The sequence below is a fragment of the Cariama cristata genome, unplaced genomic scaffold (assembly GCF_000690535.1).
Source record: "Cariama cristata isolate BGI_N322 unplaced genomic scaffold, ASM69053v1 scaffold1214, whole genome shotgun sequence".
Taxonomy (NCBI): Eukaryota; Metazoa; Chordata; class Aves; order Cariamiformes; family Cariamidae; genus Cariama; species Cariama cristata.
The window spans coordinates 49,983-77,938 of record NW_009612143.1 but is presented as its reverse complement, the minus strand read 5'-3'; the positions used below and the strand labels follow the sequence as shown (position 1 = coordinate 77,938).

At 34.8% G+C, this 27,956-nt stretch overlaps 1 protein-coding gene across 1 annotated transcript in view; it reads right to left on the bottom strand.

The window, feature by feature from the left end:
* The window catches only part of LOC104160376 (potassium channel subfamily T member 2-like), a gene marked incomplete at its 5' end in the record, with an annotated part of 47,947 nt that overhangs the window by 5,026 nt on the left and 14,965 nt on the right, over window positions 1-27,956 (bottom strand). Inside the window, 4 exons of the mRNA XM_009698483.1 lie at window positions 1,827-2,007; window positions 24,025-24,119; window positions 24,696-24,779; window positions 25,284-25,358. Of these exons, the coding sequence (XP_009696785.1) occupies window positions 1,827-2,007; window positions 24,025-24,119; window positions 24,696-24,779; window positions 25,284-25,358 (435 nt within the window). The remainder of the gene's footprint in view (window positions 1-1,826; window positions 2,008-24,024; window positions 24,120-24,695; window positions 24,780-25,283; window positions 25,359-27,956) is intronic.

Genomic DNA, 27,956 nt, shown 5'->3' with positions numbered 1-27,956 from the left:
TCCTTTATGTATTTTATACCTGAGCTCTCTTTTCCCAGTGCCATGTGACATAAATGCTCCCCTCAAATTAAAGGTTAAATTTTCACACACTCAAGTGTATACTGTGAGTGTAGATAGTCAGACAGAAGCACCGTTTTACTTCGTTTGGGCAATAACTCTTCTCAGAGATTTTTATAATGTTCTGAAGGTGACCTTCCGTATACTCTCTTATCTGTCTTATAAATTTAGATACAACTTAATTACACAGCAGCTCTTAATACAGCAAATTTGCCAGCTGAACAATATATAGTGGCTAACACTAAACATTGCTCTACTGGACTGAATCCTTTAGACAAAAGAGAAAACTGTGACAATTAGTGCCATTGTAACAATCTGTAATAAAACATACAAACACCATTTCAAAGCTTCTTGTAAGTAGTATGCATTTAATACTGAGCTCAATTTAACCATATATCTGTGTGATAGCTGCTTTTTCTTATCCATATTCAGCTGATAGACTGAATCGTGAATAATAACTGATTTAATGTTATAGCAGGACAAAAGTTCAGGATATAATGCCTCCCACATTCTGTGTATGGAAAACTATATGAAGCCCCATTATCACTACAAAGCTATAAAATAAAGTAGCTAATAATAAGTAAATTTATGTGAAAAGGCAGTAGATTCCAAGTTATTTACTGGTAATGCAGAGCTCTTATGCCTGAAGTGTATATCAGAACTACCTGAAATTTCCATTTCCTAGGAAATTCCAAATTTCTTAAAGCATATTTTTGTTTTCAATAGAATATTTACTTTACTAAATTTCCACTGAGTGGGAATATAGTTGTGTTAGTGCATACGTCTGTGTATGCAGACATTAAATATTTCGGTATAATTAAAATGTTCAAATAATTTCAAGAAAATTAATGCTGAAAGCTGGAGCTTCCAGCCTCCCAGGGTTTCTGTGTTGTCTGTTCACAGTGAGCTTTAGTTCACTGTTAAAGAAGCAGAGTCTGGAAACCATGGCTGTGTGAGAAACTTTGGAGCTTCATGGTCTAGCAAGTCTACTATAAGCTTTAATAAGCATGCACGATATCTCCTCATGTCCCCTTTTTGTGGCATGAGGTCTGGATGATCACCAAGTGTGGAACAGTTAACCTCTCAGCAGGGCTTTCCATGTTTCTGTCATCAAGCCTCACCTGAGAGCTGGGAAATGTTTGGCACAAATTTAATGAAACTGATTGACTCCCTGAAATACTTGGATTTTCATAAATCAGCCTTTTCCTGTTGAAAATATTACAAGTCCTAAACTTAAGTAGTCATCAAAAATTCCTAACTGTGTTGTTGGCTCTGTGTGTCTGTGTGTGTACTGACATATACAGCTGTGAACCCAATTTGCTTGAGTTGCAGATTTAATGAGATTTATTTCAAGTTAGCACTGAGCTGTAAGAGTAAAGGAGGAAGTGGACAGAACCAAGATTAGAAATGGGGAGAGCCTGCAGAGGAAATGCTATACTCATAAAGAAAGTGCTGGCTACTGTTGTGGTTTTTTTTAAATTGTTCCATTAATAACAAACCAGTATCTCATGATGAAGGAAGGGCTCTGTGGTACATGACAGGAACAGAAAGCTTTCACCAGGACTTGGAAACTGTTATTAGTGCTCTGGTTTTTAGAGCAAACAGACAAAGGAAAAAAAAAAAAAGAAAAAAAAACAGAATAGGAGGTATAGAAGATGGTTATTTTTTCTGACATTTTATATGCAATAATAATAGTAACAAGAAATTATTTCAATTATTATTCTTTTGTTTTAAAAACAATTCTAAAGAGAAGAAAAATCCACATTTACCTGTATGGGCAACACCACAAGAGCAACACAGATCATAATGACAACAAGCAGCTTTGAAGGCCATATCTTGGGTGTAACATCCCCAAAGCCCACAGTGGAAAATGTCACTATGCAGAAATAAAGGGAGTCAAAGAGAGTCAACCTGTTTCCTGCTCGTTCCAGATGCTGAATTCCACAAATACTATGTAGAAAAGAATGAATAAAGACACGAAAAATAAAAACTGTACTTAGGGTCAGTTCAAGTTTGGTGATTATATGTGCAGAGAACTATTTATTTTCAGAATTCATAAATTGCTTAGCAAAGACGTGTTTCCCAAGAAGAGTAAAAATTAGTATCAAACCAGAAGTGTGTTATTAATACAATTTTCAAATGTCATTTGTAATAAAAGAAACTCATTTTTCGATTATTTCAATATGATAGTCACAACTTTGTTGCTAGGTTTTGCTTAGTGGCTGTTGTGAGGGAGAGGTGGTATATAGAACATCATGGATTGATGTAATTCCTTTCTAAACCAGAACAAACCAGATGGTATATAGTTGTCACCATTCAGAATTTTTTTATAAACATCTTTTAACTTTTATAGAGAGAATTTGCTGGTATGGTTGAGAAAATGTACGTAGTCCTTTCTTTAAACCTATCGCTCTTTATGTTGGTCTCCATGCCTTTCTGTGGCAAGAGTTACTAGCATGAACTAGTTAAGAGAGTAAGTGTTGCATACGAGAAGGATAATGTTGGTACAAATGGGTACTGACTGTCTAGAATAAACTGAATGTAAAAATTGCAGACTATCGAATTGCCAGAGGAATAAATGTTCAAGGTCAGCCTTCAGGTAAAAAGTGGAAGATGCCAACTGGTATGAAGATTCTGGTTGCTAAAAGTACAGAATAGAAATATAAGGCTTGATCATCTTTGATAGCAGAACAAATGAAGCTAATTCCTTCCAGTCACACCTTCCTGTGAACAAGTAAATGTTCATGTCAAAACCCAAGTTAATTGGTAATTATTTCTCTTGTAATCAGCATGATGTGCTGTTTCAAGAAGCAGTACCAGAATCTGTTCACAGGTCTTACTGCTATTTCCTATGTTGCAGATTTTAAAAATATTTCACTGAAAAAATATGCCATGATGAAGAGCTTCCCAAGTTTAAAATACAATCTTCCCTAATACAGTAGAATTACTCAGATCAGTTCAGGCTTTTAAATCATATTCACCTATACGAAGAAAATCAATGTTTGAACCATCGTGAATAGTGTTTTTTCCCCCTTGGCGTTAGCGGAATGATTTCTCCTCAAAGAACTGGAGAAATAATTGATAAATAGTATCATATTCCTTAGTAATTATTCTAGAACACATCAAAGATGATTTCTTCATACATGGTATCCAGATGGTAATAGTCACTCATTAATATCTGCCATGGTAAAATCTTTGCATCACCAGGGAGACCCTGTGTTTATAACAGCTTTAGCAGTTGTTCTTCTGTTCTCTGTTCTGTTCTCCCAAAAATAATTTAGCTGTGGGCAGTGGCATTTCCAGAACATATGGATCAAATTCCCAGTTTCCTTTTCACAGCTCTAGCATTTGTAGTTTTCACACATCTCAAAATGTTCTAAAAAGAGTGGGGTTTTTTTTCCTCTGTTGTTTGCATAAGTTTCATACTTCAGTCAGAACTGATACTTTTATATTCCTATCCAATTTGTCCCACTTTTTTCACTGGAGTTGTAATCTAGATCTTCCATAATTTCACTGTATTCCCAGTTTTTCTTTTTTTTTTTTTTCTTTTTCTGACAAAAAAGATCATTGTGTTTTTGTCTCTGAAAATATTAACAGAAAGACTGTAAGGAATTATGCTAATGAAGCTTTCTTTTGGTCTCAATCAAGGAAGTTTTTCAGCTAAATCTTTTTCCAGTATTAATTTGAAATAATGAAGTATAATGCAGAGGCATCCAAGTATAGAAAAAGAAGCTATTTTAATATCATTATTCACATGAGGTATATGTAATTTTAAAAGCAGAATGGTGATGGATTTTTAATTCTTTGCTGTTATTATTCCTGATCACCTTGGTGCACTTTCTTCTCTTTAGTTTTCTTTTGTGGACACATCTCTAAAACACATAACCTTGACTTCAAACACACGTAACCTTGACTTCAGGAATTAAGGTCACAAGGGCCAGGAAAGCAGCAATTACACTGGGCAAGTGACACGGCTCCCAGATAACAGGACTATTATACCACTCCAGTAAGTGTGTTAAGTATCTGCAGATGGGTTTGTATTGAAGCATAATGTGTGATCCTATTGTTGGTAGGAACCTGTTTTTTCTGATGCTGATGCCTTTGAAATTGCTTGGTATTTGTATATGCAAAAGGGTCAATTTTACCCTTTGCATCTGACAAACTCGATTAAAATGTAAAAAAAAATTTGGTGCCCTAGGCTTTTTTAAATTTTCAAGGAATGAGAATTGTTCTTTTTGTGTAAAACCTTAAAGAAAGTGTTAATAGCTTGCTGGTAGGAAAATTCAAGTCTTGAATGAAGGAGATATTTTATTATTATTCTTCGTCATGAGCTTTCTGTAGCCAGTCCACCCAATCATACTTTAGCTTAACTGAAATCAAGTTAATATATCATGAACCATTTCAGCCTTTTCTAAGTGAACAGTATAATTCCCACTGAATTTAGTGAGGCCAAGATTTCATTTTATCAGCTGTACTCCCTTATAGTCCTATATATTCCTCTTCCTTGAAGCCAGAAAAATAATTTTGTGCCTGATCCAAAACGTTGTGGATTCAAGCTGTTTCTCATTGAACTCAGTGGGCATGAGCCAGAGATTCTCACATTTAGTTAACAATATTACAGTCAGTAAGACATGGGAGCTATTTCTTCTTTGCTGAAGCAGAAATTCAGCTCTTCTAACAACTTGTTGAACAAATTATTTTTTTTCCTCAAAATTACTTGTACCTTGTTTGTAGTTCTACAGAATTGTACTTAAAGCCCTAGCCCTGAAAACAAAGGAATGATTAATCCAAAATTAGGTTACCAAGTCTTAATTTTACTGGGTGTTTTGCTGTTCTGCTGTTTGTTTTTACAAGAGCCAGAGATCACAAAACTGCTCAACAGACAACTTTATGGGAGTCTAATTACCAGATGAAATATTACCTCTTTTACTCCTCCCCCAAGAATATTATACTTTAATCTCACCACCAGTACCTCTAAAGAAACATTACTCAGCATCTATAGTATGCTCCTATCTATTTGGGCTACCTGATTACACCTTATAGACAGTGCAGTGGAAAGTCATTGGCTGTCCGTGAAGCCAGGTCCACATGGATTAGTCACTCCATTCCCTGCAACTTATTGACATCTTTTAATATAACCTAATTCTTTATATGACTTGTAGTATCAACTTCTTTTTTCTTGTAAATAAGTATTAAGCATTACTTTTAAAAGATCTATAAATACTGCAGGTACCAATACAGAGAGCATATGTTCTTGTCTGCTTTTTTGTATTTCCTGACATAATGACATATGCAGTAACTTGGACTTCATCTTTCGGCTGTTTTGAAATTTTATGGTGATATTTTTATCTCCTTGTTCTTGTTTGCTTCCTCCTCCTCTTTCATCCCATGAAGAAATAGTAATTTACTTGGTCATCCCTGGACAAATCTAATGATTTCAAGCAGGAAAGGACTGTTCAGCAAAGGCAATGCTCACACAATCTTGTTCTTGTGGAGAAAATAAACCGCTGCAATATTAAATACACAGAAAACACCTAATTAAAACACACGGCCCAATTCGGCACCTTCTATGCCAGTTTTAGGTTTCCTGTAAACTCAGCAGGGCTGTCTTTTCATAGTGGATGTAAGCGAGCAGTTAGAGCAAAACAAAATTGGTTTAATGGAGAGGAGATTTAGTATTACCACAAAATCCCACGGAAACCCAAACCATGGGTCTGCTAAAGCAAAAGTAGTATCAGAAAATTTATTATAAACTAACGGAGAACAGAAATGTGATTTTAAACACTCTGCTGCTACTGCACTTGAAAAATAAAAAGTAAAGATAGTAACATGTAATCTCTGAAGATTAGTCATTTTTAGTTTAGATATCATTTGAACTTTTGAGAGTTCAATCTTCATTTTACTGGAATTTTTCTTTCTAATTCCAGGAATCTTTGTTTGCCTGAGTATTTTATGTACCAAAACTAACTACTGTTTGTAAATAACCTATCTCCACATGCAGTACAGAAAGACATACTGTAGAGTAAAATAATCCCTGAGATTAAGTCAGATTTTTGTCATGCTGCAGTAGCATGTTATAGAAATGGACATAACAAGCACCACTTGAATAGCAATTTTCAAGTACTGTACATTAACTATCCTTATTTATAATCAATTGTTTATAATCTGTTTTCTATCGGTTTGTATTTTCATTTGTCAGTGTTGCCAAATAAGTCTGATTTCTACACTTCTATTTTTACTTTGAGAGAAAATTATTGTTTACAGGTGCAACCTCTTGATGATCAAAATAATGCACCAGAGGCTGAAGCCAAAAGTTAGAGATGCTTAGGTGTCTTCAGGATTAGGTAGCAACCAACAGCATTGTTTTCTTTGGACTTCAACTTTGAGCTTTAACTTGTGTAATTACCTTGTTGTGTTTCAAGTAGCTAGATACAGGGACTAGCTAATGAATATGTTGAAATCAATGGGGATTAATTTTATCGGGTTCAGTAAGATTCTGTGGTATAGGCTCATTGTTTATACGCTACAGAAGTTACATCTGAAATAACTCAGAAATATAGTAATTCTGCATATTAAGTGTTCCCACTATTAAGTACATGTTCCCACGAGTTTCTCACACCCAAAACTCTTTAAAGTTTCCACATATCCCACTACAGAATGGTGATGTTAGAACAAATTACAAATTAAATTATGATTATTTGATTGTTCTGTACTGCCAATTGCTATTTGTGTTATTTTAAAATTTTCTGATGCCACTGTCCCAGATATTTTTTTTTTATCAAGAAAAATTGGAATGAACCATCAGTCAGCAAAATTGTTGATAGACCATCAACTGTTGCACATACCTATGGGTAAAATTCAAATACAGCAAAATACTAAAGAAAACGACCATGTTAACATTCCAGCAAATACAAGGGCAGGCATTTGAGACATATTTTACCACTACAGCGGCTGTAACTATCTGCTTAAGGAAATGAGGATTTGGAAGAGTTCTTCCAAGATGTTTAAAGAAACTTCCTCAATCTTTACACTAAAATAAAATGTGGGTATAGAACAGTTCATACTCCAGTCTCGCTCTGGGAGGCATGTAATATCTCTTTAGAAGTCTGATAAACGCATAGAACTTTTGCCTGAAATTGGCAAAAGGTGCTCACTACTTGTCAAAGATGTTAATATTAAGCTGGTGCCAGTCTTAAGTCCTCAAAATGAAAGTGATGTTAGGACTAATGCTGTATCTGGAGAACGCCCTGCTTTGCACAGAGGCAAACAGGTTTTCATACTGGAAGTTGTCTCTGTGGGGTGTTCTGTCTTCTCTAGGGCACTAATGTAGAGCCAGAGGCAGTTTTGTCCTATATTTTAAAATTAGACATTATTGGAAAAGCAATTCTCAGTGCTTGTAGAATTAGTATACATAGAATCACTAAATGCTCAATTTACACTTCACAAAACTCTGTGTTGAATACTGATATAACTGGAGTGGCATTAAAGTGGCATTTTTTTCATTCATTCAGATACATATGGAAATACTGTATGTTGACTTCTGAATGATAATACATGTCCTCTGAATTTTAACTCTCTTTTTCCTATGAGACAATACTGAGCTGTGTAGTCTGGTCCTACAAAAGGTGAAGGTGTTGCTGACACCTTACCCAGGACCTAAAAACCTAATGCTTTCTGATAGAACCTCTGATTCTTGTGTAAATAATGAAGAAGAGGCAAAGAAAAAGAACAAGGGATGAGCAGAAACTACAGGAAGTAAGTGGGTGAAGAGACAATCAGAAAATACTTTGACCAATAAGATGTCTATCCTGTCCAAACACCCTGAAGCTGAGGCTTTAGATTGCAAAAAATCAAATGCTTCATTTTTTTCCAAATCCTGTGATGTTTTCTTAGGTCTTTTATAAAAATCTGTTTTTTTCTAAACATTTATTTTCTGAAAAGCAATTTTCCATAAACAGCATTAAAATAGAAAAAAAAATCAACTAGTTTAAGTAGATGTTCTACTTCCAAAATGTTAAATTGACATTATCTGGTACAATACATCATGTATAATATATCAAATTTAAGAATTAATGAGAAGTTCCAGTTTGCACCTTTTATTCCATATAGAAGGCTTTAAAACTGTGGGATTAATTGAAATCCAGAACATAGAAATGATTAATTGCATGCAAAACAGTGAAAGGAATGAGGGAGAAAGAAGAGGAAGGTTGTTATGCTGTCTTTAAAGTAAGTCAGTAGAGAAATATACTTGCTATTGTTAGTTGGTAACGATCCTACAAAAGCAATAGACCATGCTGACTGGACAAAAAAAAGATACTGCTGGACTTTGCGGCTTCTTAATGTTTAAGGACAAAATTAATGTAACAAGTATCTCAGATATTTTTGCAACTCTAATGCCACTTCATCAGACAGTCCAATGTAAATTTATTTTTCCAGAATATTTTCTTTTGAGAGACTGGCATATGTTTTCATACAACGCTCTCCCTTTTTTCAGAATCACAGTAGTGGAGGGAAAGACTCAGATCACTTCAGCAGACTTTGAATCAAGCTCTTTGGTTCTGTGGGACTTTGAATACAAGCTGAGGTAGGGGTGCAGAACTCTTTCTTACACTACACAGCAATCCTACCATGTCAGAAATGAATTCTCAATTTCTCTTCAGCTGGAAAGGTCACCTTTTTCTGCATTCCAATTTTATCTTTATCCTAAATGATGGTGTTTGATGATACCATTATTGCTTACCCATAGTGTCTAATATAAGCATTTTCCTTCCCCAAAGATCAGTACATTATTTGCAGCTAATGGTTGCGAAAGGTCAACTTATAAAAATAAAATAGTAAGCCATGTGACTTCCAGAAACTACAGAACATCTTGTTAAGCAGAATAGGATATTATGAAATAACCAACTGTGTATAAATATTTGTTGAAACTGAGTGAGAACTCCTGCTGCTGTTTTTTGTGAAATGAGAAGCGGAGCTGCAATAAAACAACTCTGGTCATTGAGACTGCACAGGTAGAGTGCCGCTGTGGGCAGATTCAGCTCAGTGTATTTCCATAAAAAGGTCTGTGCATGCTTCAGTCTGTAAGTCCAAGGAACTATCTGTATTTTTGTATGCTTTCAGTCTGCCCCAGAGCTTTGATGGTAAACAAAGTAAACCTTGGCATTCCAACTTCAGTGCATCAATATCATTGCAGCTAAGAGCCTGCTAGAGTCTGAGGTTCTGGACTGCTCACACAAGGAGTCAGTAACTATTCAGGAAATAAAATCATGCGGTCAGTACTTCAACCACCAGATACTCTTCACCTGCAGGGCCTTACAGAATTAGGTAATATTACATACCTATCCTTTCTCAGGAAGAATAATTAGGTAATCTATTTATAATATTCAGAAAATATATGTGTTGTGCTGGAAAATTCAAATGCAAACTTCTAATTTAATACACCCAATTTGTTATGCTTTGGAATCATGCTTGATGTTCCTCACAATACTTTTGAAACACTCTTAAGGGTGTAACAGTTTTTATGCAAACCACCCACACTCCCTGAATCAAATTGAATTAACAATTGAAAGAGTCATTATCCAATTATTTGTTAAATAAGCGTAAGAAGCAACTAACTCAGTGTGTAGAATCAGGATAGGAATTGGAGATACACATATTGATTATGACCAGGTATACATATATTTCTTTTCCTAGTGACAGAATGCAGTCCACAGTTACCCTCTCAGCATAAATAATAAAGAGTAATAAAAATCTTTATACATATGAAGAAAACCTAAAAAATGCAAACTAGCTCTAGGATGATGTTTGCATATTGTCTGAACCTAAGTTTGTTTTGAGGTAACTCATGGAAAATTATATTCAATTTCCAAAGCCTGGTATTGTACCACTACCACTATAGAAGTTGTTTAATTATGTACTTGATAAGATTTTAAACATGCTAAACTTGGATTATCTAGCATTTTTAATAATAACTGAAAGTATCAGAGAAAATAAAAGCACTGCATATTATTTCAATTATAAAGTTGTGCTGTTTTAAAATGCAGTAACCCCCTTACATTTATAAACTGAAGCAAGCAGACAGGTTTATTCTCCGAGTCACAAGTTAGTTGGATGTATGTTTTCTGCATCTCTGCATGTTGGATATAACACCCCTTTATGGGTGATGAGTTCAGGTAATGGGAAACTTTCTATTGTTCTCTATTCTAGAAAACTTATATTTAGAAAGAGAGTTTAAGGTAAATGGCTGTAGTCAGATCGCATCAGGACAGTGGTGTAAACTTCTTGCATTTCAAGCTGCACCGTGAAATCACTGACTTATCAATGGTCTTTTCTCTGTTATCATTATGAGTGTTTCCCTTCAGTATTTTTGTTATGTGCACAAATATGGCATCATTTAAACTTCTTTCATATGCATAGGTGTGGTCAGTGTTGGTACTGCTGTCAGTGAGGTCATCTGTACAGAAAAGAATAAAGGCCACTAGTTACTGTCAAAGCTGTAGCCTCCTTGCCAACATCAGAAATACTTTTGCTTCATTTCTTTGATTCCTCTCAGCTCTTACCACCTTGTTCCAGTCTTGGGGTACTGTCATCATCTTCCTTATTTTGTGGAGAACTCTTGAGATTGTGAAGGACAGTGTCAAGGGATGGACTGATTATGAAATGGGAGGATGACTGCAGTCTAAGCAACAGTGGAGAAAAATCTGACCAATAATTAAACAGGTACTTCTGCAGGTTGCCAGTGAGGTTTGCTGGATTTAGGCAACGGAAGTAAATCCTGTGCATGTGCATTTCTATTAGTTCGTCCTCAATTTGGCTGCTACATTCTGTGATATTCTTAAGACCAAGATTGTTCAAACAGGCACTGAGCAAAATAGAAGCTTACTCTGTGTTGTTGCTTTACAGGGATAGTGTCCATCAAGCTGGCTAAATGGGTGGCTGTATGGGCAGTCTCAAGCCAATTGAACTGATGTCCAGTCTCTGTCTATTTAGAACACTATTTGTAGGATCAGGATGAGTAGGAAGTTCACTGAAAAGAGTAGTAAAAGATCCAAGGGGGTGTATGGAAACTGCAACGTGACTTAAAGTTTAGCCTTTCTTTTTAAAAAAATACTCACATGGTATGCTCTGGCTCCTTTATTTCATAATACTTTGTTATTAAAAAAACAAGAGCATAAGTGAAAATGTGTACCACATAATTTTTTCTTGTCTGTGTTCCTACTGGAAAGGTATTTTTACTTCTAAGTTGTCTCCTTACTGACCTGCTGTCTTAGCAAGAGAGAACTGGTTTGGGCAATGACCAGGGAAACAACTGGCCTGTGAGCAAGATATAACTAAGCACCAGGCTTAATGCTTAGGTTTGCTGACATACCAGAAAGGAGGCAAACATTAAATAGAGGTTTTCTAGTGGGGTAACTCCTAGGAGATAAAAGCAATGTTATCATGTATTACAGAAGTAGGCTTCTTTCTCCTTGGAAACCTAGCAATTCTTACAGCTATGAGCCAGAGGACTTGGATACCTTGGACTGTGTTTCTTGTTTGGTTTGATCAGCAAGCTCCATGATTTCATCATCATTCTCCTCCTGCTTCTCACTATTGTTAACTCTGGTGGAATCCTTTTGGTATTTTCAATGAAATGTTTTGGTTGAGTGAAAATAACTGAACTTTACAATAGCTAAAGAGCTTCCTGAAAGTCACAGAAGTTTTTATGAATTCCATCTGAGTTTTCTTCTTTAGGCCACCTGTTTTGACCATGTGTTTGCTTAAAGAAAAACTTTCAAGTCTGATAATTTCTTTGGCAGAATTCAAATGGATCTATGCATATAAGTCGTTCTAAAAATCAATTAAATCCAAAACCTCACGGGGCTATTCTGAAGTACTGTTTAACAATCATAAGTATGTTTTTGATGGGCTATGATGAAATCCCAACAAGCTGCATTCTCAAAACAGTGTACTTGATTTTACTCGTCATTTAAAGGAAGAGCACATATTGTATCAAAATGACCAAAAAATAGTAGACATATGAGTGAAGAGGGGAGCTGATTCAAGTAGCCAGCAAAATAATATGGGGTTAATGACCATAATACTGGAAAGATGAAGGCAGAGGAGGAAGAAGAAGGAAGATCACCATGACGACCAAGACTGACAGCACACTATATAATTAGTCTCTGCTACGTTTTGTCTGGCATATTTTCCTCTTGATTGCTTAGCCCATGAAAAATATTCAGTAAAGTTTTATTCTTACTACATACTCACTACAGCCCTTAAAATTAGACTTCCACTCCGAATATTCAATATAAAGCATTTCACATTTGCCTTAAAGTTGGCTGAATCTTTATTTTCTGCATTTTTTTTCTTTTTTAGTTTTAGAATATTAGCAAACTGAACAAAAAGAGATCGAGTGAAGGAGTACAGTTGAAACATGACCCACAATCATTCTTTTTGGCATATTTATCGAAGTCTAACAAATGCACATACATGCCCACATGTAGCTGTGCCCTCTCATCAGTAATTTTATTTTGAACTTCTTTGCATAAAATACTTCCATTTACTTTGTTTTAACTGCTCATCACTAATGACAAAAAACTTGTAAAATACAGGACTGTATTTAATTTGTTGATATCAACACATTGTAAACTGATTAGCAAATTAAGTACAAGTGCTCATTCTCAGCAGTTGATTAAAGTTTGTCATAAATGTAAGCCAGTAATAATAGATGTCCTGAAAATATGAAAAGGTAACTCAAAAGTTTATTGGAATGCCATGAAGAGTTTTGTTCTTACACTGCAGAGTTAAGCAAAGCAGTAGAATGCATGCAATTACAGGAGACCATAACGTATTGCATACCTTTAAATAGCTTCATCCCTTATACGATCTCCTACCTTTTTGTAATATATAAGTAAACATACTGTTTTGCTGCAGAATGTGATTACGTATGGTATTCTGTGCCCAAAGGAACTGACAATTTGATTTCATGTCTTTTGTTACATTTTCAATCTGTGAAGTCAACCCACGGTTTGTACTTAAGTGTTTACTAAATGAATACCAATTATTTTTTCTTATTGCTGTGACTCAGGCACTTCCACTCTAATATACAGTACATATAATTTTTCATATATATTGCAGAAATGTACAACTTCTACAAACATAAAAAATATAGCTGTGTTTTTGCAAAGAATGGGAGCATATATTCAACTTTATGTTTGGATTCCTTTATAAGTATTCAGTTAGATATTTTACCAAGGTTGAGAGATAACAAAACTAATTATAATTTACTATTTTTACCTTTTTTTTAGGAGAAGGTTTTAATTGCCAATGGAAGGACAGAACTTATTAATCAAAGTACTGTTTGTTTGGATTATACTCTAAAGAGTCTTTATTTACAGACTTCTAGTTTGTCGGGGAGAGGGAGAATGGAAAGCGGTATCTGCTAACGGTGCTAGAAATACAAATTTTTTGGAGCTGAGATACCATTTAGAGATTAATCTTTAACACTCATTGACATCAAGCTGACATTTAATTTTTGTGACTAGGTCAAATGATTGACAGACCTGTATGTTTTGGTAGAGACTTTTGTTGAAGTCCACAAGCAATTATCATATATTGAGTTTACAACTAACATTTTTGTAATGAATCATACTTTTAATTCTTTACTTCCTTTATTTAAGCTTAGTAAGTGATTTTAGCATGTGGTAGCTCTGGCATGGGGGATGGGGCCCCTATTGCTAATGGAAAGAATATCATACACGGGTGAGTTAGAGGAATCCATGGATACTTAACTTTTACATCTATTTGTTTATCACCCAAATGCAATACTATGTCTATGCCTCTAGTCTTCAGCTGTTCGAAAAACATCTACCTAAACATTATAGTAACTTCTAATGGAACACCAAGTATACAGAAGAGAAAAATGAGAATTTTTTCTTTTAAAATCCCTTGTAAATGCACTAAAATCCATTTTCTTTTTAGATCATCTCATAGCAAATCCCTAGCCCTGCCAAAGCCTCTGAGGTGTCCTTTCAATATTCCATAAAGTTATACCTAATACAAACAGACTGTGAGTGAATAACTCCTGAAGACTGGTGCCAGCTTCTGTTAGTACGGTCAAAGTTGTATCAACATCTTTTTTTTAACTTTTCACTTTCTAATTTGAGAAATACTGCTAAACTTCACACCCTTAAAATGCAGTTGGAATATGAAACAGACAATAAAAGTGAACAAATCACTAAATAGTTATGCTGATCATAAATCAGCATAATGAGCTACTACTCATCACAGAACCAGAATAACTGATGGCATCTAATAATACAGTTAAATGTGTTAGCATGAACCACCATAAACACCAAATTTTAGTAAAGTAAAAGAAATAGTTTGTCAGCCTAATGAATCAGTCAATGAAAGATTTTTTTTTTTTTTTTTAGGTCTGCATGCTAATGACAACTTCATTTTTGAGCCAGGAATTGAGAGTGATGATGGTTTGCTGCCAGGCATTGAATTTTAAATGCTGAAGTAACATCCTCAACATAATTAGTCATCTGCTGTTACACATGGCTACACTAGCTATTTGGTACTGTCTAAAATGATATAACATTCTCAAAGATAGTATGTGAGTATCAGGTTTTTCTTTTTACTGCAAGGGTAAAATGAAGCATATGAAATGTAATGACAGAGATGGAAGACAGAGGTTTTTAATACTTATTTTATATATCAAATTGCCCCTTTAAGGGGAACTTTATCTGCTTTTGTTGAAGTCCACACAAAACCAAAACGAAACCTAAGATTTCTTTTACCAATATGATGATACAGTATTTCACAACCTGCAGACTCTGGCTGTATTCCAGATTGACTTTTATTCCAGCATTTTATTTTACCAAAGTTATTCTTGTCACCCCTGTTCTGAAGGTAACATGCATATTTTGCATATGTAACATTTACATTTTCACACACGATACCTACTTTCAAGCCTGCAATTCAGCAGTAGGTGTAGGTGTGCATGTGTGTTTATAAACCAATGGAAAACTTACTAGAGAACCCACATCCTAATGATTTGCATGCCTTTGCATGCCTGTTGAATTTACCTCCGTAGCTCCCTATGGAAGCAAGGGTATTTATCTCTGAAGCCTTTCTTCTGACTGCATTTTTTCTGTGGATCTTTTTCAAGTGCTGATACCTTTGAAGACATACATATCTCAAATGCATACTGGCACAAATTAAAATACGGTAATTGATTTTTTGTAAGGGAATATAGCATTATTTATCTTTGACATTCCTTATTTGTCCTTGCTCTTTGGATAATCACTTCTAGATTTTCACCAAATCCCCCCTTATTATGTCATGGGGTTCATGTGACAATTACAGAGTTATATGTTGTGGCCCCAGTTCTGTCCTTGTGTACATCAATGTGACACAGAAAATTAAAGCAGGTTTTGCTGATATAATTTTTAATATTACTAAGACTTTACATATTCCTTACAGTCATTCTATCTTGTGCTACCTTATTGCAAACGAACAAGGAAAGGATTGCATTTAGACTAACTTTGAGAAATTCTATTTGTTCCGTTACATGTGTTGGTAAGCCATCATTAGTTAATATTAGCAGTAGCTTGATTTTTGTTATCTCCCACAAAATTCAAAATATTGATTGCTAAAGAAAGGATGCTATAGAGATGCAATCTTTTAGAATTGTATTTCTAACAGTCCAAATGTTATGTCTCAAAATCATTTACTTTTTGTCCTCCTTTCATAATGGTAATTGGTCTTTGCTGCCAGAACAACCTTTGCTTGTCATGTTATTTGGTAATATTATTACTGTATTACAAGATGATAGTAAAAGCTGAAAAATGTTCTCCCAATGGCATATTCAGAGTGCATAATGTTTTGCAAAATATTGCGTATCCCAAACATTCTCAATGTATCTTTAATGAAAAGCTGTCAAGATTATTGCATTTGGCATCTGAGAGACATTTTTACATCATATGAAACTTATTGGGGAAAATATTGGGAAAGAACCTGAGAAACATTTTATCTCCTTCTTGGGCAGGAGTTTGTTTTGGAGTCTATTTTTACACTTTACTTAAATATGCATATTCTGATTACTGAATTTTCAGTACCTTCACATAGCAGAAAAATAATTATTATAAGAGAATGATCACAAATGATTCACAGAGGCTGGAACGTTCAGAATATAAAGGAATTTAATGTCTAATTCCCAACAAAAGTAGAAGTCTTGCAAGCCATGCTGAAAATTCTTCCTAGTGTCAATTAAAAATACTGATTTAAACAACACACTACTAGATTGTGAAATTGCTACTGCATTAATTGTTGAAGGATGATTTACCTGACCTATAATGTAGAGTTACATACCATATGAAGTATTAAAATATTGTGTAGTACAACAATATAGAACAAAAAATATGGATAAGTATATTTTGTCTTTCAAATTTATTCAATTTAACTTTCCCCACATTTATCTAAATTCAGTTTGGAACTACTGGTTTTCAGGTTAATAAATGATCTGCAGCCTGTGCTAGAAAATCAGCAAAGCTTTGATTGTAACTTGAAAAGATCACAAGTACCTGAAGCTCCGACTCATCTTCCAGGGTGCAATAAAACAACAGAAATCTCTCATATTGTTTACTTCCTTAATTTAATATTTCTCTACATATTAAAAAAAGGAGGATTTGCTTATAAATAAGCTGTTGTCAACACTCCATTTTACAGAGGCTTTGTGAAGGGCAGCTTTCTGAGCTACCATTTAGTCTGATTATTTTTTATTTTCAGAAGACAAGATGACTACAAATGTATCTCTCACACTCAGAAGATAATTTAGATTGAACTCTATAACCTTTATGACTTTGTTCCACAGACTACAGTAAATAGGCTATTCAAATTATTATTAATTTCACTGGTGTCTGTGTCTAGTTTTGAATGTTCCATTACATCAGTTGCACAAAGAATTCCTTGCATGTAGCATGTGAAAGATACTGACCTAATTATTTTAGAAATAACTATGTAGAAACATCTAAAAAGATTAACAAAGGAAATATTACGTCACTACCAAATTAATAACTAAAATAGAATGAAACTCACTGTATCATTATCTAGGTTTCCATAGAAACCATGTTTGATAGGTAGCCAAAAAGACTTCTCATTGGCTTCAATACTTCTGCTCACCCTACAATAAACATGATTTCTGTTCTGCCTTTCACAAACAACTAACCAGTTTTCAGTAGCATAAGTCCTTATCCTATACTCTTTAAGCAGCACTCTCTAACAGCACTAATCACTCATATGCTTTTTTAAGATCTGAACTCTCGAACTTGAAGGTATAAAAATATTTTTTAAAATGTATTATGACAGATACCACACTATCAACCAAAGGAAAGAAAAGAAAATGGAATAAATTTATATATGGTAATATTTCTGTGATGTCACAATACAATAGTTGCATAAAAATAAGCAAAGGCATTAATACAAGAAACAAGTTGGGGTTTTTATTACATTTTGTCCCTGTAATTTTTAATTACATTTTCTCATCAAACCTTCTCAAAGGCTTTAGCTATTAAGTACTAATAATATGGATGTAAGTGAATGATCCCCAGTGCTAGCAAAAGTGAAAAAGGTGTGGCTCATCCCGTAAGTCCATATTCCATTAGAAACAGTTTTATCTGAATTTGTGTTTCATTTAAATAATCTATATTGACAACTATTTGTGGCAACACTCTGTTTTCACATGCTGCTTATAGAGCAGATTTTAGCAAAGCCACCTTAGAAATTTCTATACCTAAGAAAAGATAAACTCTGTATGCAATATGTTTTTCTCCTACCAAAGTTTATGAAAAAGTTTTCCTTGTGTTCATGCACACAGTTTTTCCCAGAAGGCAATAGTTCAGATAAACTCTAATTGAATTTATAGATTATTTGTTTGCAAATAATAAATGGATGTTTTAAGAAATTTTTTGTTATTGACCTTCCAGAGACTGCACAACCTTTTTATTGTTCCATTACTTCAGGAAGTGTTAAGGTAGTGTCTGAAGTAGACCTCAATTCTAATTGTGTATACTCACAGGAAAACTACCCATACATGCTGCCCTGATTCCAGCAACTGAGAAACAGGACAAGGGTAGGATGGAAGTTGGTACAATGGATTTGGAAGGTACTACATGTGCTACCTGGCCTACTTCTAGATCTATTTGTTTATGTTTGGATATGCACTGCATAGGAATATTTCAAACCAGAAAACAGAGATCCTTTGTTTGAAACGAGCAAGTTCCTGACAGATCTGCTTTATTTCAGAGCAAGAAAAGCACAACCGCTATTATTTTAATACTTTGTGGAATTCTTGTAATAGTTGAATAATTTATTTTGTATTATTTACAGTTACTTAGAACTTTCAACTAATGTTCTGTAATATTGTGGGATTTAAATTCTGTAACTCCTGTTTAGTCTGTTGGATCCTGAGACTTCATGTGCCTTACCACTTTAGAATCACTGGATTTGATCAAACTAAATGACAGATTTACAGTTTAATTTTGTGCTACTTTTGAATGCAGAAAATTTCTCTAAATCAAACTGAGATTGGGCCTGAGTACTGAGAGTGCAGTAAAATAAAATGTAACATCACAGAAAGAACTGTAGACCCAAAAAACCACATTTTATTCTACATTACATAATCCACTAACACTCTTCAACTTCATCCTACTTAATGCTAGGCATCTTTCTTGGAGAACTGCCCCTGTAGGCTCCTGATATCCACACAGAAGGGTAGAGAAGGACAGACCTCCATGTGGTGATTTAGTTCCCTTCAGATCTGCATTGCCCTCTGAGGTGCCTGTCTCTACTTATTGATAATAAAGGGAACTGGAGCACTTAGATGCCTTATCTTCTCTAACATTACAGGAGATTAATCCTTTTTTGTTTGGTTGGTTTTTTTCTGTTACATAGCGTTCCAAATCTGAAGGTCTTGATTTGTCTTGTTGGCACTAGATCATTGTCTGGATTTGTTTTCATCCTTACAAGCAACTTACTCATACTGTTTCCTCAGATGAGAATGTTGACTCTGTAATTGACATTGACGCTACAGTACTGGCATACTACGTTTACTCTGTAAATTAGTGTGTGGGAACATCCTCATTTTCTGATGTCAAAAGCACTGAAGGGTAAAAAAATGCTAAGATTGACCTCAGTGAGCTTTCAATGAAGATATAAGCAAAGTTTGTGCAGGCTTCTTAGTCTTCAGTATGAAAAAAATAAATATCCATCTCAAACAGTTTGTAGCCACCTTTTTCACAAGCTAATCATTCTACACTGGTGATACATGACTAATGATGATTTAAAAAGCAAAATAAGTCTTAATAGATGATTCACTGTGTCACAGAAAGATGCCTGAAATAGTCATTCACTGTTATGTGTCGTCTTGTACAGTTTACAGAAATAATTAGTATTCCATTTGACAAACAAGTGCAAATATCCATTAGCTAAATGACACAACATACAGTTTGACTAGGTCTGTAACTTTCACTAGAACTCTGTCAACAGTAACTGCTGAACAGTCTGTCATATAGGAGTACACATCTTTTAATAGATGTACAATTGCTCTGGTTAGGAGGCCACTGAGGTATTTAAAGAAAGAAAAATTATTGGATAGCCCAATTTGTCTTCAAAATCAGAAGAAAAGGGAAAAAAAAATCCTTGTATATCATCTGTAAACTACAGATACATGGAGTTGGTCTCATGAATGTATTGATCTGCAAATGAGTTCTACTCCCAGATCCATCAACAATTATCATCAAAAATCAAAGAGTGGAATAGAGCAAAAATTTTGTTATGTGATTAGTTTGTTCTGTAACAATGTTCAAATTGTAAACTGTATACAAAAATACAGAAGGAGCCTTTTCCTACTATATTCTGAGTGCAAAGGACAGCTTGAATAATATCTAAAAACTGTGAGATTAGCTAATTGGCTGTAAACATTAGATTATTTATGATTTCAACTTTTCATCTGAAAGCTTACACCTGAGTTATAAGACATGAGTTGGAACGTGTCTATATGTGTAACCATCACTTATAAGATTCTGTTGTGGAGATGTAACTGATGGGTTTGCTGACATGTATCAGGCAGAATTTAACTAATTTTCTGTGGGTTTTTTGCTAGCTATGGTAGAAGTTATTTTAAAAATACTTATTATATGCAGACAGGAGCAAAGTTGATGAGGAAGAGCTTCTTTTATGCATTTATCTTTTTTTAAAATGTTTTCTATAAATATGCCATTTTCTTGCAGCTCTTGTAAGTAGTATAGATCCCTCAAACTGATCTTTAAAGTAAGTTTCTGTTGAGAAAGATGACCAGTCAAACGGTAACAAATGCAATGCTGTTGTCTAACACACTAGAAGAACAAGTAAAAATGTTCTCAGCTTAGACATATCAAATTTTCTCCCTCCACTGTAAACCATTGGGAGACCAGGAGGTCTAGCCAGGTTCTTCCCCAGGGTCTTGGCTGTGCTGAGGCACTTCTAAGTGACTGGGACTGAACTGTTCCTCCATATTTGACAGAGCATAATTTCAGTTCCAGCTAGATAGATAGATGGCAGAGGTATGTTCCTGCTCACTGAACTTGCACCCATACCAGATATAAGTATCTTCTGACATAAATATCCTCTTACTCTGTAAACACACGAGCTCTCTGAAAAGATCCTATATTATACATTCTGCAGCAAAATTGTACTTTTAGAATTATCAGTGGAGACATCAGCTTCAATATGCTTGTACATATCCTGCTATTTCATACTCTCTACAGAACTACAGGTTTCTGATATTGTACTAGGAAGTAAAGAACGCATCTCTCTCACACCTCAGCAAAAACCTACTTTTAAATATGTTTAAAATAGACCCAAAATTCTGAAAAATTGATTAAGCAGCATATCTTTTAGATATGAACTAATCACTGGAAAGCAGATATGTTTCAGCATTTACTTGTTTTAAACTTTCTTACAGAAATGACCATCAAAAGACTTACAAAAGGTTTCAGTCTCACTTTAAGCAGTAAGAAAGCACTTTTGCTGTACTTTCTGAGTGCACCAGTCTAACTGAACTGGTAAAAAATGGAAGCAGAAAGAGGAGTCTTTCTGGGCTTCATACCATCTTGGACTTCTTATAAAATGGTGCAATCCCCATACGAAGCTATATGCTGCCTCTTTCTATGTGTCTGATAAAAAAGCATGGTTTTGAAAAGGACCCCGTGTTATAAAGTTATATTGACTTCAGAAGTGCTGAGAAGCCAATGTTCCTATTGAAGTAAATGGTAAAAGCAAGCCTGTCAACCAGGAACTATGAAGGGCTGTCGTACTACAATTTAATCCACGTAGTGCCTGAAAGTCGTTGGTCGGCAGGAAGGTACGGTGAGGGTAGCTATCAGTGGCGCCAAAAGCACACCACGAACATGTCCCTGTGGTACTGAATATAAGAGGAAAATGCTCTGAAATTGTAAGTACTGTATTGGAGCTACTAATCTAGGCTTATTAATTTTGCATTACTGAAGCCATGGTACTTCATGGACCAAGGCAGTATCTCTAAACGTAACCAAAACATGGTTAGGAAAACAGACCGGTTCTAGCTCAAAATTTTTTTGTGTTGTGCTCCATTACACGTATGGATAAGTCCAGCGCTGGCTCCCATATGTGTTTGGGGGGAATATACTTGGTTACTGTTGCAGAAAATGTGAAAGATCAGCCTGGTGAAAGCCACCCTTAAGTGGACAGATTCCAGAAATGGACTTTGCTCCTCTTTCAGCATGAAGAAACTCATGTAAGCTCTAAATGATGTCTCTTAAAATGAAACACTGTCTCGAATTCACCATAAATAACATAATCAAAGACATTAAGCTAATTGATTTTGACTGTTTGTAGAGAATTTTTTAGATATTTTTAAAATATGCTCTATAATATAAAATCATACAGAGATGGGTAAAAAAGTGTAAAAATGCCATTATGTGTGTTCATGTAAGCAATAGTAACAATTGCCTAAACAGAACTGCAGATGCTTCAACAACTATTCTTAGTCATTCCAAAAGTGCTTCATTTCCTTACTTATTGCATTACTGGGTGTTTTCATCCTATTTAGCTTATTTTGCAGTCTAGCAGGGTCAATACTAGGTCAGTATATAATGATCTATAATGAGCTGGTATTTGTGGCTGTTGAGACCAGATATCATTACTGTAGGTAAGCTTGCCATCTTCTGCATGTTTTACTGTCAGTTATCAAAATGCCTGGTGGTGAGCATGATGTTCTATTTAGGTGCAGCTTCTATATCTTATTCAACCAGGGATCATCACACGGAGTTCTTAGGAAACATTCTCATTAACTAGCTTACTTCAGTGAGAACTGGATACATATTTTGTTCAGCAGTTCAGTAAAATACTGAAGTAGGTTAGAAAGGTGAAAGCATATTTACTCAAGAGTGCTCTGTATTGTAAAAAATTAAAAAGCAAAATTAGAGCTAATTAAAAATGTCCAAGTGATAGAATTTTATGCATTCTAGTTCAAGTATTGTAGTCCTTATTCATATAAAATTTCCTCTTTAAGGGCCACAATAGTCAATAGGAAATTTAATCTCACAAAAGTTCATTACTGTTTAGAACTGGTAGCATTTGTCATTATGCAGTTGTGTGGGCATAAGACAAAGGATAAAATTGGATCATTCATTTAGCCACTAGAACAAACTCCTCTTCTTGAATAAAGGACAAAGAGGGACAACACTGGAAAAGGCCATATGTTAATTTACACTGTTATTACCAAAAGGGTTAGGCGGCACGTAACAGTGGCTATCACAAAAACAAGCTAGAGAAATAAAGTAAGAGAAAATCAAATCACTGTCCCCAAAATGACAGACCAAACTTTATCAGTGTGCTGAGCTAAAAGCACCCTGTCTGACAAAATAAATACAGGTGATTTAGCCTTTCCACACAGAATCATCTTCTCTGTTCACTGCCCCCTTGTATACTGTCTTGTAACACACACATTCTTCCTCTACTTCCCGCCCCCCTGCACAATATATGATACTCACTTCTCAGGCGCTACTGCTGAGAAAATTCTGTATGTTAAGTAAGCTACCAAGCTACATTATAACCACTGCCCATTTATACAAACGTAAGCATGACCGTATTGGGTGAGACCAAAGACTCATGGAGTCTACTTTATCTGTCTCCAGCCCTGGTCAACAAGAGATCTCTAAGGCATAGTATAAAATCAGACCAATCAAGTAGTGTTTCCTGTGGATCTTTTCCTAGCCTCCAATAATCTGCAGGTCATGAATTTCATTAACCAAGGATGTTTATATTTAATGCCTTCAAAAGATTTTTCCCATGCTTCCCAAACTCCTGTAAATTTAAGTTCGCAAGGTCTTGCAGCAAAAAGTTCTTCAGAGTAACACATTTTTGTTTTTTGAACCTACCATCCACTACTTTCTGTAACCTAGATTAATAAAATTGGCACTTTCTGTAATCTAGATTATTAACAGCTGTCCCCTGTACTCCTTATGGGAACCTGACTTGCTCATCAGACTGATAAGACTGAGATCTTGCATATTTTTCTCTCTCTGTTCCACCAGTCAGAGCAAGATGACCTTAATATGGGTATTTCTGCTGGTACTCTTCAAATCTGAGTGGCTTTTCTGCTGAGATTGCACTCTTGGTACATATGTCAATTTTCCCCCACTTGTTTTTCCTGTGGTTTTGCATCATCTATACTTCCTTCCTAGAGTGAGAATGATTCCCTTTCCCATGCATGCATATTCTGTTTCCAAACCCCAGGTATCAGAACCCTAGTAGTACCAAATGCTAGCTAACACTTTCACTGCAAGTATATTACTCTTTTTACTTCAGTGCATGATTTCCACAATGCCTGTTTTATCACCATGTAGTAAAGGAAGAAAAGCCAATATATATAATAAAAACAAAGGGGTTTTGGCCACTTACCAAGTGAAGATAAGACATAGTAAGGTAGATATTAAAATGAGGACTTGGTTAAACATTGCAGACTGTGTGCGTTGGATAGCTCTGTGAAGATCATTCTATATTAACGGAAAATAGGTGTTATTTTTAGCTTTGAAATAATAAGGCATGAGCTGATTCTGTAAAGGAATTATATACTGCCCTGATAAAATGCAGTCATTCAAATGCACTTAGAATTTGCTGATCATATAGAAGGGCGCAAGAGAGCCAGCTGTGATTCTGTGATTATTTAACTAGTTGTCTGTTCATCCTGGCACAATTCTGATACTACTGCAAGCTGCCTTAAGGTCTGTCTGCTCATGTCTAGGTTACAAATTACAAGCTGCAAAGACCTATTAAGGCGTAGCAGTTGAGTTCCCTGCAATTGTGTATGAATGGAAGCGTAGCAAAGGAACGAGCCATTCCAACTTTCCCTTATTGGCACAGTAACAATTTATACTAATTGAGATTTCACTTTTACAATTTTGATGTAGAAAGCAGTTTAGCGATGCTTGACCATTTGTGTAATCTAAACGCAGATCTGGTTAATTCCTATTAAAGCTGGACAGTGGACTGTACTGCCAAAATCCCACTAAAGATAATATATTAAAAAAAAATAGAAAGTCTAAAGTAGTTATTTCCTTTGTCTTACTTACAATCATATTCTCTAAAGCATGCTTTGCCAGCCAACAATTTAAAAATACAGGAATAAACAGGTTTCTTAGGACTGGCCAGAAAATCTGAAAGAAAAATTAACAAATTCATTAAAAGCTTTTCTATTCAAGAATAGAGCTTTTCTATTCAAGCAGCAATGAAACATTTGGGAAAAATACTTATTATTAATGTGTTTCTAGTGTGAGATATGGCTTTGGATAACATTTTTTCTTGCCTTGTGATTAACGGTATGTCAGATAATTTGACAAAATAAAGACAGTTAGTTTTCAGTGCAGATACCAGAGATTCTTAGATTTTTATATCTACTTGGTTTATTTTATGGATTGTGCTGTAGTTTGAGTTATACAGCTTTGGGTTGGTTTGTCCCCTATTGAGAAGGAAGGGGAAAGTGATCTGTATTATTACTTCATTCAAGTAGCAAACTTATCTTCTTGTTGTTGACAAATTTCTGTTCTCACAGGCACAAATTTGTCATCCACATAAGATTCAAATTTACTTCAATAAAAATTAAATTATTTGCGCAGCTTTGAAAGTGCAATGTGCAAATGTATTAATTTAAATATGTTTACCGTGATAATGAAAGGGACAGCATTAATTATTTCCAGGAGAAAGGGTATTCTCAGAATTTGTTCCCAGATATTTCCCTTCAAAGAAACAGAAAAAAAATCACCATGTCACAGTAAGCTTACATATAGTTCTGATGACAAATATATGTGATATTCTAATGCCACATATGGAGTCTCCCCCACTAGCTGAATTTCAGGAACATCATTCGTCTCAGTTTTAAACACATATGTCAAATGTGAATATAGAATATAGGCGACTCTGGCCTATTTTTCTTGCTGTTTATCATAATGTACCTCATAGGTAAAAATATATACTTTTAAATCTATATTTTTACAAGAGCAATTCTCCATTTCCATATGACCATATATTTCCTTGCTGTGACCTACTTAGTAAGACAGCTCAAATGAAGAATTCTAATTGAGTTAACTCATTCTCTCAGCTAATGAAGAGCTTCATTAAATTAAGTTTTCTTTTTTCCAGAGAATAATACGCTCCTGTTTTCTTCTACTACATTTTTAGATACCTTGGAATCATACACAGACACCTTGTCTCTGCTTTTTTGTTCTTCAAAGGATAGTTTACTTTTATTTTTATGTGTACACTTACAGATAAGGAGGTGAGGCTCCTGTCCCAAGGAATTTATCTTTTTAGTAATTCTCATTTTTCAGTGACTCTTCATACAAGTAGCAGACTACCTAGGCAGCAAATTCTTTTATCTGTAACTATTTCTACTTCTTTTTTCTTAGAAGATTCTAAATCTTTAAAATCCTATATTGCAATGCTTTAGCTTTTGATTGTGCCAAAGTTTTTCTTACCTTAATGCTTATTGTCTTAGAGTGTCTAAAAACTACAGACAAAGCCCTAGTACAGCATAAGAGTTGCAGAGACATATATCCAAAGAACATGCCCTGTTCAGAAGATTTTACCATCAAATCAACTGTTCCGATTACCCCTATGCACAGGTGACTGCCCTATAGTCCCTACTAATATTTGTTATGAATGATGTGTCACTGTCTGTACATACTTCTCATAGAACTTCGTGGCAAAACATGAAGTAAAAGAGGAATACAAGTATGTTGTATTTTCCAAAGGATTACCAGCTCATTTTCTCTTAATCTTGTTTCATTAGCCTCTGCACGTTAGTCACACAGGTCTGGATATTTCTCTTTATTAATTCTAATCCTGCTATTAATTTACCAAGAAATAAGTATTAAAAAGAGGAATGAAGTTAAGTTAGGGATTTATAGCAATATTCTATAGTGAGTCCTTCCTTCCTTTGCATTCATCTTCTTTTATCTTTACTTTGTATTTTCTCTTTCCCAGATGTTTTGGAGAGAGAAGGAAGACAATCTAGTATTTAATGTTTGAATTAGGACTATGAGATCAAAGTTCTGTATTTCTGCCACAAACACTTCAGTACATTTCACGGCTTTTTGGAACTTGATCTTGCTTACATGAAATTACAGGTCTTCCCATATATTTCAATGAAAGTGGTACTGATATTTTAATCTGCTTACTGCGAGCTACAGGATGGGGTTAATACTACTTCTTTTCCACATCTGAGCAGTGACTGTGAATGATTAAATGTTGGGATGAAAATCTATACATGTAAAAAAAGAAGGATTTAAAATTCAGTGACTTACAGCTTTACTAACTCTGTATATCAAGACTCCATTATAGGTAATGCAATAAGAACGTAGCGTGTATCATGGCAATATTACAAGAATTTGCAGTATAGCATATTTTCAGTTGCAATGATATATTAATCTTTCCTGTTAAAATAACCATTTGATATAATGAAAATTAAATACAAGCTCTATAGCATATGAAATTCTTTTTCTATTTTAACTTTTCACATCTGGAGGCTTTTGTACCTATGGGGCAGGGATTATTGTCTTCCATGTAATAGTAATTGGTGGGGCAAGACATACTGGAATAATCTTAAATATTTCATGTGATAAACAGCCCTGTAAACAGAAGTAAAATTATAGAACTGTAAGCTGAGGTTTTATTTGTAGAAGTAATAAAATCAAAAGAAAAAGTTATTTTCCCAACTGACCCATACTGTGTTTTCACTAATTTCCTCATTTTTAATGTTAAGAGCTTTCTTTTCTACATCATAGAAAAGAGATGTCACATAATTTACTCATGCAGGCAAAACACCTGTGCGGATGTGCTCCAGGTATCTAGTGATGCAAGCAGCTGCAAGATTCTGGCTTCCACATACAAATGCATCATATCTTCTGCAAAGCTGCCTTTTGCAGTGAGAATTTATGGTACTGATAAAAGCAGCAAAAACTGTGTGCCAGTGATATAGTACGATTGCCAGACGTCTGTGATGACTTTTGGCAATGGAAATTTCTAATGTAGACAGCTTTCAGAATTTTGGCCAAGGTCAAACCCTCATGTAATGGGTTAAGCTGTGAAAATGCAGACTGTAAACTGTTCATTCTTGGATCCAACAGATCAACAGTGTAATACAGTGCCACATTCTTTGCATTCCTCCGATATAAAAGCAATAAAAAATGCAAATTCACTGTATCCTAGTAGCATGATATACCATTATGTCCTTACTATTCTGCATGTTGAATCGTTTCTCATATGCCATCAACCAGGCATCTGAAAGGTAAATTCCTTGGAGTGTTCTCTCAAATGACTGCTTTATTTATTTTACA